At 41.4% G+C, this 13058-nt stretch overlaps 1 protein-coding gene across 1 annotated transcript in view; it reads right to left on the reverse strand.

Annotated features, from left to right (window-relative positions):
* The window catches only part of gpr158a (G protein-coupled receptor 158a), a 290966-nt gene that overhangs the window by 141450 nt on the left and 136458 nt on the right, over positions 1–13058 (reverse strand). The window contains exon 4 of the mRNA XM_060922557.1: positions 10988–11190. Within this exon, the coding sequence (XP_060778540.1) occupies positions 10988–11190 (203 nt within the window). The remainder of the gene's footprint in view (positions 1–10987; positions 11191–13058) is intronic.

Raw genomic sequence — 13058 nt, forward strand, 5'->3', positions numbered from 1 at the left:
AATTGTCACAGTCAAGTCAAGTTTATTTGTATAGCGGTTTTAGCAATAGACATTGTCGCAAAGCAGCTTTACAGAATTTTAATGACTTTAAATATGAGCTAATTTTATCCCTAATCTATCCCCACTGAGCACACCTGTGGCGACAGTGACAAGGAAAAACTCCCTCAGATGACATGAGGAAGAAACCTCTAGAGGAACCAGACTCAAAAGGGAACCCATCCTCACAGTCGCTCGCTAGCATGGAAGTTTTACATCTCCAACATGTTTTACATCTCCGACATAAACCATATTCATCGCTCATTCTCCATTGGGTAGCATATTTGCCAACCCTCCTGATTTCGGCAGGAGGCTCCCGATTTTAGCCTCCATCTCCTGCCTCCCGATCGTATTTGTTAAAAAATGGATAATCTCCCGGTTTGGGGAAATCCCTACCGCCAAGTTAAAAATACTCCTGATTATGTCCAATCAGAATCGCATGAGAAACACTGCTGACGTCAACTGATTTTTAACCAATCAACGAACAAAACGACAGTCACTTCTGTCATGTAGGATTCACCCAGGCTGTCCGACAAGCAGTCATTCATTCATCATGGCCACTAAACCCAATACCAAACGGCAGAAATATGAATGCAAATACCAGGTTGCATGGGAGAATGAGTTTCCATGGATAAGCAAATGTTCAACCAGCCAGTTACACATTTTAAGGTAAAGATACCTTAAATCAAAATATAATGGACATTTGAGTGTGAAATTAAACTAGTCTTCCATACCATTTCAGAAACAAACTGTACAACTTCTAAAGTGTTGAGTGAAATTTTGCATGACAGAGAATGTGTTTGGTGAGTGTATTTGAATAGTGTGGGAGTGTCTTAGTGCTATTTTGAATTTATGTTTGAAAGTTTTAAGTGAAAGTTTACAAGTGAATTATCTGGAAAGTGATTGATTTTGATCGAGTTTGGAGGTTTTAAGTGAAAGATTACTAGTGAGTGTATTTTGGTCGGACTAAAATTTTGCATTCGAGTGAATTTCTTTGTGGAGTATATTTTGATAGTATGGTAGTATTTATAGTGACATTTTTACATTTTGTTTGAAAACTTTCAGTCAAAGTTTGCAAATGAGCAAATTCCTTTGCTGCATTCCGATCGGATTTTGATAGGATTTCTAGTGCTTTTTAAAAATTCTGTTGGAAAGTGTTTAGTGTGAGAGATGCATTTTAGTCGTACTAAGACAGTGCAGTATTTATGTAATTGAGTTGTTACTATTTTGGTTAAATCTTATTAAAATTTAATTTATAAATGATATTATAGTTCTCTGTAATTTTACATGAGCTTACAGAAGGAAAACACATTTGATACAATCCAATAATACTTTCATTCACTGTGGCTATTTTAAGAAATGATAAACATTCTTCTAAAGCATCACTTGTGTTATTTTCTGTGGGTCTCTGTATGGATACAATATTCAGGCAGGAGATTTTTCAGCTAAAAATCTGATTTAAGACTTCCCTTTCATTGTTATTATATTAAAATTCAAGACAAGTATTATTTCAGATTTTTCACTCTGAGCTCTCTCATGCCTGATACATGAATCCCATAACCTATAGTAATTGATCGAACAATATCAACAATTCAAAAACTCTTTAATTGTATAAATTTCAAATGGTTTGCAATTAATTGGGATCCACTGTTTTTATTGTTTCAACCGCGCATCAGACCCTCGTCCAATTGAAAATGTCGTTCACACACTTTTCTCCCCCATGAGAATTTTGAAAAAGTTGGCAAGTATGGGGTAGAGTGACATCATACACGTAGGATAAGCAATATGCTAACAATATTGCATGCTATCAAACCAAATGAATGAAACCTGCTAGAAGGGAATAGAACACATGTTTTTATTCCATCGAAAAAGTTTCCTGTATGGATAATAATTCCCAATATTTCACTCCGATGATGTCACTCCCAGTGTTTTCCCGCTGGCTTGATGCACACTATCAAAATGGTGTTGTTCAAAATGAAGGTTCTTTTGATTAACTTGCATATTTTTTGTGTGGATGTGTCCATATAATATAAAGAACATTATACAGTGGCGCAAAGATATGAAGTTTATTTTCTCGTGTTGAAAAATATATCACTCATTCACTTCGCTCATTCATGAATATATACATTCACCACTCGAAGATAAACTTCATATCTTCACACAACCATGTAATATCCTCTATTAAATTAAATTAATATTCTTATTCATTCATATAAAATCAAAGGAAATATAAATGCCTCACTCTCATTAGCTGTAAATTGGATAGAAGCAGTTAAAATACTGTAATACCTATTCATAGATTTTTTTTTCTTTATTATTAATATTTGCCTTAGACAGGTTCATCTGGTTACTTATTTAGTGAGTTAGCTAGTTATTTAATTTGTATTACTGGTCTAGCTATAGAGTTGGCTCGATACCATTTTTTCTATTATCTTACTGAAACTAGAAGGGCACACAATAGAGTACGTCCCTCCACCAAGAAACATGTTATCAACATCAAATTCAAATAACTTCAACTTAGGATGATAGTAAAGCTGTACACCAAATTTCATCCAAATCTGTTCACTACTTTTTGAGTTACGTTGGGAAGAGAGAAAAAAAATCCTGAATTTGCATACATATCTGGATCTGCATCAACATCTAATCAGTTGTTCTTTGGTCCATGGCTCATCTTTTCTCCAACGTTTATCAAAATCCGTTCAATAGTTTTTGAGTTACATTGAGAACAAACAAACAAACAGAGGCAAAAATATAACCTCCTCCAACAAAGCTGGCAGACGTAATGAAACCTTGAGAATCAGCCAATAACAACAAATATCTGACCTCTATGTAGTTTTCATAATGAGTCACTTTTAATTCAAGCACTGATAACACTTATATCCTAAAATTGAATAAAACACTCTACTATGCATTATTCAATATAAATATTATGTACCTATGTATTACAGGACAGAACACATAAATCCACATAAATACAGTGGTGCTAGAAAGTTTGTGAACCTTTTAGAATTTTCTATATTTCTGCATAAATATGACCCAAAACATCATCAGATTTTCACACAAGTCCTAAAAGTAGATAAAGAGAACCCAGTTAAACAAATGAGACAAAAATATTATACTTGGTCATTTATTTATTGAGGAAAATGATCCAATATTACATATCTGTGAGTGGCAAAAGTATGTGAACCTCTAGGATTAGCAGTTAATTTGAAGGTGAAATTAGAGTCAGGTGTTTTCAATCAATGGGATGACAATCAGGTGTGAGTGGGCACCCTGTTTTATTTAAAGAACAGGGATCTATCAAAGTCTGTCTTCACAACATGTTTGTGGAAGTGTATCATGGCATGAACAAAGGAGATTTCTGAGGACCTCAGAAAAAGCATTATTGATGCTCATCAGGCTGGAAAAGGTTACAAAACCCGGACCTTCTTATGCAGAAATATAGAAAATTCTAAAGGGTTTACAAACTTTCAAGCACCACTGTATATGAACTTCACTTCCATAAAACCATTTAGTTATCTTAATCAACTCTTCCTCAGAAATCAGTGCAAATGTGAGCAAAATCAAATAAAACAACCGTAATGTAACTGTAATTCCACAACAGTGCTGCTAAATAGCTATGATATTACATTCACGTAGGTGGTTAATGTATTTGTAGCATCCCAGTCTATCAGCCTGATACCTTCAGGACATTGGACCAGTGCCATCTCTATCTCTCTTATCATCTTTCTCCATAGAACCTTTTAGACTTTCAGATATCTTCCCCCCCAGCTTGTCAGTTTGTGCAGTCTTTTACACTTAATCATGCCTCACTGTATCCTTAAACCTGAGATTATGAAGACGAAGCTGTGCTTTCCGTGTAGATTTAACCATCGTTGTGTAATGGGGTCCAAGCGTGAGAGATGACCCTAGGTGAACCATTCGTTCTGTGACAGAACATGAGCAAAGAAGCGATGAGCAAAAAGCACACTGTAAACTCGCATAGCTATTAAACTAAACAACATGATCAGCAAAAACACACAAGGCTACTCATCAAATATTAAAGGCGCTTGGATTTTTATGGTCTAATGCACCGAAAGGTCACACCAAATCGATGGGAATCATTACATGAGCCGCTGACCGGCATTGATGGCCGTGGTGTGTGTTGCTGTTCCTGCTACGCTCCAGCCCGAGCATTTCCGAGCACATTTTCAAGAAACTGACTGTGTACTAACTGTGTTCCACATGGTAGCACCGAGTTTACGGCTTTAGTCTAATTTGATAAATGTTAGTGAGTCAGCGTATTAATGTGAAGAGCTTTCCCAAAATGTAATTCCTATAGAAATCTCACTGTATGATAGAATCTGCAGGTAGAAAGAAAAAGAAGTGCGTGCTCAAACCACAGAAATACATTGGCTACAATAAGCATTTCACCTATTATTCAACCACACACATACCTTTTCACAAGAAATTTAACAGAGTTTCAATCCTACAAAGACCGAAGAGACACATAACGTGAGGGGGCGGAGCTTTCTCTTACAAAGCCGTACATACCTGTACTGATTATAAAATACTACAATTGAACTTTAAAGCACTGAATGGTCTTGTGCCACAGTACCTGAGCGAACTTCTGGTCTTTTATGGCCTGCCATGCCTACTTAGATAAAAAGGTGCAAGCTATTTGTTGGTACCTCAAATAGTGAAGGCTCCATCAGAGGGTGGAGCCTTTTCTTACAAAGCCATACAGTTATGGAACAGCCTTCCAGGTAGTGTTCAGGACTCAGACACAGTCTCAGTGTTTACAGTAAGTCTAGGCTGAAAACACATCTGTTTCATCAAGCCTTTTGTTAATAGTTTTTATTGGGTAAAGGAGTAGATCTGGAGGGTCCTCAGTCATAGAGTGTTTTGGGAAACTGGGACATATGGATGCTGTTGCACCTCTAACTCTCACTCATTCACTCAGGTTTGTTGACAGTGTACTGGCTGGCTGCTTTATGTCCCGGGGCTCCCTCATGACCGTGTTACCTTCTGACTCTCCCTTTTAGTTATGCTATTATAGTTAGTCTTGCCAGAGTCGCTGCCTGCACTCAGCGCAAAACCATTAGGGGACACTGGGCATACCTAACAACCTGTTCCCCCTGTCTCTTCTCTCTATCTGTCTCTCTCCATTGAGTTACATGTCGATCCTGAGATACCAATGGTGCTGACCTTTCCTGCTCCTCAGACCTGCCTGATCCATCCTGATGCCCTACTTCTGGCTGGAGTCTCATCACATTGCTCCTGTGAGGACAGCTCTATACGGACAGTCGCACTTGGAAGACAACTCTGAACACTTACAGTTTTGCTATAATGGCTGAGGACTACAATCACCATGATAACTTTAGGACTGTAGTTGTCATGAACAGTTTTGCACTCAAGTCTCCATCAAAGAACAGTTTATAACTTCAACAAAACAGACTTCATGTTAAAACTGTAATGAATTTCCTGGTTACACAGTTATACTTTGTGACTCTATAGGACACAGTTATAGAAGCAAGTTATTTATAATCACACTATCTATTATCACCCAGATGAGGATGGGTTCCCTTTTGAGTCCGGTTCCTTTCAAGGTTTCTTTCTTATGTTGTCTGAGGAAGTTTTTCCTTGCCATCTTTGCCACAGGCTTGCTCATTGGGGATAAATAAATTTATTAGGGATAAAATTAGCTCATGTTTAAAGTCTTTCATTTTCTGTAAAGGTGCTTTGCGACGTCTGTTGTTAAAAGCGCGATACAAATAAATTGACATAACGGATGAGATTCAATACTGTCAGGAGGCTCATGTGTGAAATGAAGCCAATATGTTACCAGGAAAAGTCTTCATCATTATTTTGAGAGTTTTTTCTACGGTCGCTGTTGAATGCTGGTTTCTGATTGGTCAGAAGGTGTTGATTAATTTCCTAAAACAGCAACTATGTTGTCAACTATGGCAAGAGTGCAGCTACAAAAAGGTTTATATTAGCATGCCCATTCTAATATGTTAGCATTGCTATAGTAACGGCTCATTCACAGGTACTTGGACGCTGTTTGCTCCACATACAATAATATCACTGAAAATGGAATCATTGATAAGGTGATGTTTTAATATTTATGGAAGGAGTCTCCAGTGTCAATGCTTTGTCAGTTTTCAGAGATGTAAAAGTCTTCAAAAAGTTTCCTTAACTTCAAGAAAGAGAAAAAAGTGAGGTAATGTGTGATACACCTTGCTGGAATGAAGACATTGTGAGCAATTCAGCTGAGAATTAGGGATGTGAATTTGCATCAGCTTGGTCATGTATTGGCGGGTTTTGAGTGGTATGTCAGATATATTCCATTAATCCAGCCACTGGGGGTGCATAAGCGTACTCTTGGTGCCGGTCCCAAGCCCGGATAAATTGGAGAGGGTTGTGTCAAGAAGGGCATCCGGCATAAAACTGTGCCAAATCTAACATGCGGAATGAAAAGAGAAATACCATACCGGATTGGTCAGGGCCTGGGTTAACAACGGCCGCCTCTGGTACTGTTGGTCAACAGGGTGCCAGTGGGAAGTGTGCTACTGTTGCGCCAAAACGGAGAAGGAGAAAGAGAGGGGGGAGGCGTGTTAGGAGAGAGCGTGAAAGATGGAAGGGAAGGAGCTTAGAATTGAGGGTAGGAACACTGAATGTGGGAACATTGACTGGCAGAGCGAGAGAGTTAGCAGGTATGATAGAAAGAAGGAAGTTGGACATTTTGTGTGTGCAGGAGACGAGGTGGAAAGGAAGCAAGACCAAGAACATTGGAGATGGATGCAAGTTGTTCTATTATGGAGTCGATGGAAAGAGAAATGGTGTTGGTATTGTTTTGAGGGGAGAGTTGGTCAACAGTGTGGTTGATGTGAAGAGGGTGTCAGATAGAGTGATAGGCATGAATTTGGAGATTCAAGGAGTGGTAATCAATGTTGTGTGTGCGTATGCCCCACAGGTTGGATGTGAGAATGAAGAGAAAGAGTCTTTCTGGGAAAAGATGGATGAAGCGGTCGAAAGTATACCGAGGGAGGAGCGCGTGCCGATAGGAGCAGATTTCAATGGACATGTTGGCGAGGGAAACAGAGGAGACGAGGACGTGATGGGCAGATATGGTGTAAGAGAGAGAAATGTGGAAGGGCAAATGGTGGTTGATTTTTTCAAAGAGGATGAATTTGGCAATAGTCAATACATACTTCGAGACGAAAGAGCAGCACAGGGTGATGTTTAAGAGTGGAGGAAGATCTACACAGGTGGACTACATACTCTGCAGAAGGGGTAACCTGAAGGAGACTGGAGACTGTAAAGTGATGGCAGGGGGAGAGTGTAGCTAGACAACATCAAGTGGTCGTGTGCAGGATGAGCTTGAAAGTGAAAAAGAGGAAGCGTGAAATAGTGGAGCCGAAGATTAAGTGGTGGAAACTAAAAGAGGTTGAACATCAGAAGGAGTTTAGGGAAGAAATGAGACGAGCATTGAGTGGTCATGGAAGTCTGACGGAAGATTGGAATACTACTGCTGTACTACTAAGAAAGGCAGCAAGGAAGGTGCTAGAGTGGTCATTGGGAAGGAGGAAGGAAGACAAGGAGACATGGTGGTGGAACAAAGAAGTACAGGAAATTATAAAAGAGAAGAGGCTCGCAAAGAAGAATTGGGATGAGCAGAAAGACGAGGAAAGCAGGTGGTTATACAGAGAGACGAGACAGAAGGCAAAAAGAGCGGTAGCGAAGGCGAAAGCAGATGCATACCAGGAGTTGTGCGAAAGACTGGAGACCAAAGAAGGACAGAAAGACCTGTACAGACTAGCTAGGCAGAGAAACAGGGAAGCGAGGAATGTACAGCAGGTAAGAGTGATGAAAGATGGAAATGTGCTGACAAAGAGAGTGTATTAAGAAGGTGGAAAGAGTACTTTGAGGATTCATTAAATGAGGAGAATCCAAGAGAGAAAAGGTCAGATTCATTGGAGACAGCAAATCAGGAAGCAGAGTTGGTTAGTAAGGATGAGGTGAGGGCAGCCATGAAAAGAATGAAGACTGGGAAAGCAGTCAGACCAGATGGTATCCCGATTGAGGCTTGGAGATGTTTGGGTGAGACGGCTGTGGAGTTCCTAACGAGATTGTTTAATAATATCCTAGAGAATGAGAAAATGCCAAATGAATGGAGAAAGAGTGTGCTAGTTCCAATATACAAGAATAAGGGAGATGTACAGAGCTGCAGTAATTACAGAGGAATAAAATTGATGAGCCACACCATGAAGCTATGGGAAAGTGTATTGGAGGCGAGATTGAGAAGAGAGGTAGCAATCTGTGAACAGCAGTATGGGTTTATGCCAAGGAAGAGCACATCAGATGCAATTTTTGCTTTAAGAAATGTTAATGGAGAAGTACAGAGAAGGCCAGAGAAAGCTACATTGTGTGTTTGTAGACCTGGAGAAGGCATACGATAGAGTGCCGAGAGATGAGTTATGGTATTGTATGAGAAAGAGTGGAGTGAATGAGAAGTATATTAGAGTGGTGCATGACATGTATGAGAACAGTGAAACAGCAGTGAGGTGTGCAGTTGGAACAACTGAATGGTTCAAGGTGAAGGTGGGACTTCATCAAGGATCTGCTTTGAGTCCTTTCTTGTTTGCCATAGTGATGGATAGCTTGACGGACGAAGTGAGGCAAGAGTCACCATGGAACATGATGTTTGCGGATGATATTGTGATATGTGGTGAAAGTAGAAAGGAGGTTGAGTTGGGTTTGGAGAGATGGAGGTATGCATTGGAACGAAGAGGAATGAAGGTGAGCAGGAGCAAAACAGAATACATGTGCATCAATGAGAATGGGGATGAGAGTGTAGTGAAGATGCAAGGAGTAGACGTAAAGAAAGTTGGTGAATTCAAGTACCTGGAGTCAACTGTGCAGGAAAATGGGGGCTGCGATAGTGAGGTGAGAAAGAGAGTTCAGGCAGGGTGGAGCAGTTGGAGAAGGATTTCGGGAGTCATTTGTGATAGGAAAGTCCCAGCAAAAGTGAAAGGTAAGATGTATAAGACAGTAGTGAGACCAGCTGTGATTAGAGACCGTACCCTTAACGAAGAGACAGGAGGCAAAGTTGGAGGTGGCGGAGTTAAGGATGTTAAGGTTTGCGATGGGAGTGGCAAGGTTGGACAGGATAAGGAACGAGCACATCAGAGGGACAGCACATGTAGAGAGCTTGGGAATTAAGCTAAGAGAGATGAGACTGAGATGGAATGAGCACATCCTGAGAAGAGATGTTGGAAGGAGAATGTTGAGGATGGAGCTGCCAGGCACACGAAAACAAGGAAGGCCAAAGAGGAGATACATGGATGTGGTGAGAGAGGACATGAAAGTGGTAGATGTGGAAGACAGGGAGCAATGGAGACGAAAGACCCGCTGTGGCGACCCCTAATAGGGAGCAGCCAAAAGAAGAAGAAGATCAGATATATTCCATTCAGCTAGCATGATACTGAACGAGTCAAAGACAAGTAGTTGAATAGAATATATCTGATATACCATGAAAAAAGTAATTATTATTATTATTATTATTATTATTATACATACACATTCCTTTCGGGGGCAGCATGGTTTTGTATTGGTTAGCACTGTCGCCTCACAGCATGAAGGTTCTGGGTTTAAGCCCAGTGGCTGACAGGGGCCTTTCTTACATGTTGTCCCCGTGTCTACGTGGGTTTCCTCCGGGTGCTCCGGTTTCTCCCACAGTCCAAAGACATGCAGGTTAGGCTAACTGGTGGCTCTAAATTGACCATAGGTGTGAATGTGAGTGTAAATGGTTGTTTGTCTCTATGTGTCAGCCCTGCGATGATCTGACAACTTGTACCCCGTCTCTCGCCCATAGTCAGCTGGGATTGGCTCCAGCATGCTTGCGACCCAGCGCAGGATAAGCGGTTACAGGTAATGGATGGATGGATGGATTCCTTTTGGATGTTCAACCTATCTTTCTCTTTCAAAATTCTCTCAAAATCTTCCACATTTAATGAAGCAAACCTGGTGGCCATGTTTGTTTACAACTCGTTACAGTCGCTCGCTAGTGCAGAAGTTTTACGTCTCCAATGTGTCTCTTTTCCAGTTTTTCAATGTCTATTGGTGTTTTTCTCTTGTAAATATGCGTGAAGAATATCTACTGAAATTTTGGCAGCCTTTTGGGTGTTCAAAGCGTCTTTCTCTTTCCAGGTGAACAAAGAAGTGCTTCAGCTCATACACAGCAGAAAAATTTCTCACTGGATATTCACATCAGCTCTGACATGTGACGTGATGCTGTCTTGGACAACCATGCAATATCGTAAACCATATTCAATGCTTATTCTCCATTGGGTAGAGTGATGTAATACATGTAGGATAAGTGATATGCTAACAATATTGCATGCTATTGAGCCAAATGAATGAAATCCACTAGAAGGGAATAGAACACGTTTTTATTCTATTGAAAAAGTGTCCTGTATGTATAATAATAAATAATATTATTTAATGGGCGGCACGGTGGTGTAGTGGTTAGCGCTGTCGCCTCACAGCAAGAAGGTCCTGGGTTCGAGCCCCGGGGCCGGCGAGGGCCTTTCTGTGTGGAGTTTGCATGTTCTCCCCGTGTCCGCGTGGGTTTCCTCCGGGTGCTCCGGTTTCCCCCACGGTCCAAAGACATGCAGGTTAGGTTAACTGCTGACTCTAAATTGACCGTAGGTGTGAATGTGAGTGTGAATGGTTGTCTGTGTCTATGTGTCAGCCCTGTGATGATCTGGCGACTTGTCCAGGGTGTACCCCGCCTTTCGCCCGTAGTCAGCTGGGATAGGCTCCAGCTTGCCTGCGACCCTGTAGAAGGATAAAGCGGCTAGAGATAATGAGATGAGATGAATATTATTTAATGTTCATTATCACATGACTATATATCACTCTTTCATTGTGCTATTGTATTTCAGTGACATCGTCACCCGTCTCTCACCTTGTTCCTGCGAAAGTGGTAAAGCAGCACCATGCTGATGAAGTCCAGTAGCATGCAGATGCCCTGGAAGGCCAGCACGGCGAGACGGAGATATCCTTCACCCTGAGCCACACACGGCGTATCGTCCTTACAGTGAACACAGCCCTCCTGACAGGGCAGACACAGGCTGGGACCCACGACACCCTGTGTGCTCATTGCCTTCCCTAAAGAGGAAAAGAGGGGGAAAAAAAACTCATATTAAAGAAAAGTTTTGGTGAAAGTCTTTAAAAGGTGAAACTCTGGGGTTTCTAAAATGTTTAGACCACAGTGAGGAATTTATCAATACAGTGGTAAAATAGCTTTCCCTAAGTTTTAAATATTTAAAAAACTACTCCATTTGGAAGTTGCGTGCTCCTGAACAGATGCCCTAAAAGCATTATTTTTACTCCAGGCTAAATAATTTAACTCACAGGCCCTCGTTCGTCTTTGTCTCTTTTCTCCTCTCTACAGCGCTCGTTAAATCTCCAGCATTTCTGATCCATTTTCTCGAGTGAGTGTGAGAATCTGATTGGTCAGAAGGTGTGCGTAATTTGTGTGTAACAGCACATAATATAAATAGCATGAACAATACACTCATTCTAATACGTTAGCGTTGCTATGGTAACAGCTTATTCACAGGGACTTGGGCGGTGTTTGCTTCTCGTAATATCATTGAAAAGTGTGTTGAATCATTGATATGGTGACGTTTTAACATTTATGGAAGGAGTCTCTGGTGTCATCGCTTTGTCGGTTTTCAGATACTTGTTCTAACACGTTAGCGTTTCTATAGTAACAGGTCATTCACAGGAACTTGTAGAGTCGATGATCCACAAAATCGAAGGAGTTGTACGTGTCAGCACTTTGGAGCAGTTTTGTAAAGAGTTTTCTCTCCGTGCTTCCACGGAAGGCGGTCGCATTTTCTGCTCTCCCTCTCCCTCCTTTTTTCCCTGCTTGTGCTTCTGTGTCTTGTCTCGTCTGCTGTACTTTTTGAAGAGACTCTCCCTGCATTACTTTCTAAACTAAAAAAAAGCATGGAATTGATAAACTGGTCTCCTAACGAAATTGACACAGTTTTCTTGACGAGAAGTTTGGGTTCGGGGGAACCCATCTGTCCTGCCGGAACGTTTGCGGCTGGTTACATGATGGACACATGGGAGTGGTGGCGGGTCATGTGCCTGGCAATTCTTTCTGTGGAGGACATTGAAGATATCTACCTATTCGGAACCATGATTACAGGACTTTTGCTGATTGGATTAGGCATTGCCCTGGTATATCGAGGAAATCAGACAATGGTGACAGCTGTTCAAAGCCCCACAAAGCTGCCCGATATGTTTGGAGCGGTGGGCAAAGCTGTTGGCACTCGGACTGTGGACATTCAGAACTTGAACCACAAAATGGTTGTTATCTCAGAGCAGCTTTTAGCTTTGCAAGGAATACGTTTTTCGGAGATCAATTTAAATAGAATGGACGGAATGGACAGATATGGATGAGCGGTGTGGATGTGCAAAGACTGCGTCTGGAAAGACCAAACAATTCATATCTTATCGACATTCGGCTCCCTGAGACAGCACCGGCCTTGGTTCAGGCCGTTGCTGGGACAACATTTCCCCCTGAAGGTCACTTCCGGGAGACACTCTCGCATTCCTCACATTCCTTCTCTAACTTTACGCGGTCACCATTTTTACCCCCAGTGTGACAAGCGGGTGCATGACCAGCGCCTTCATGGCTGCAGGAGCAGACGGCTGCTTGCTTGCGCTGGATTACCTCCTCCCCTCCCCCCTCCCCCTCCCTCCTTACCCCTACCCCTGATTCCCCCCCTCAAGTCCCGTGTTTAAAGTGTACTTGTGTTGTTGTGTGCTTATGCAAAGGTTTTTTAAATGTTCCCACACTGTACTCCTGACAGGAGCATAGTGGGGGGGGTGTTCTTTTTTTCCTTATCTCTCCTCATGTTGTGTTTCCTTTTTATCTTTATCCCTGTCTTCCTGTCCTGTCTACCCTATGTCAATTGTATGTTGTATATGTACGGACAGGTTGACGGCTAATTTCGCTGGTA

This window comes from Neoarius graeffei, chromosome 5 (assembly GCF_027579695.1).
Source record: "Neoarius graeffei isolate fNeoGra1 chromosome 5, fNeoGra1.pri, whole genome shotgun sequence".
In the NCBI taxonomy this organism is placed as follows: Eukaryota; Metazoa; Chordata; class Actinopteri; order Siluriformes; family Ariidae; genus Neoarius; species Neoarius graeffei.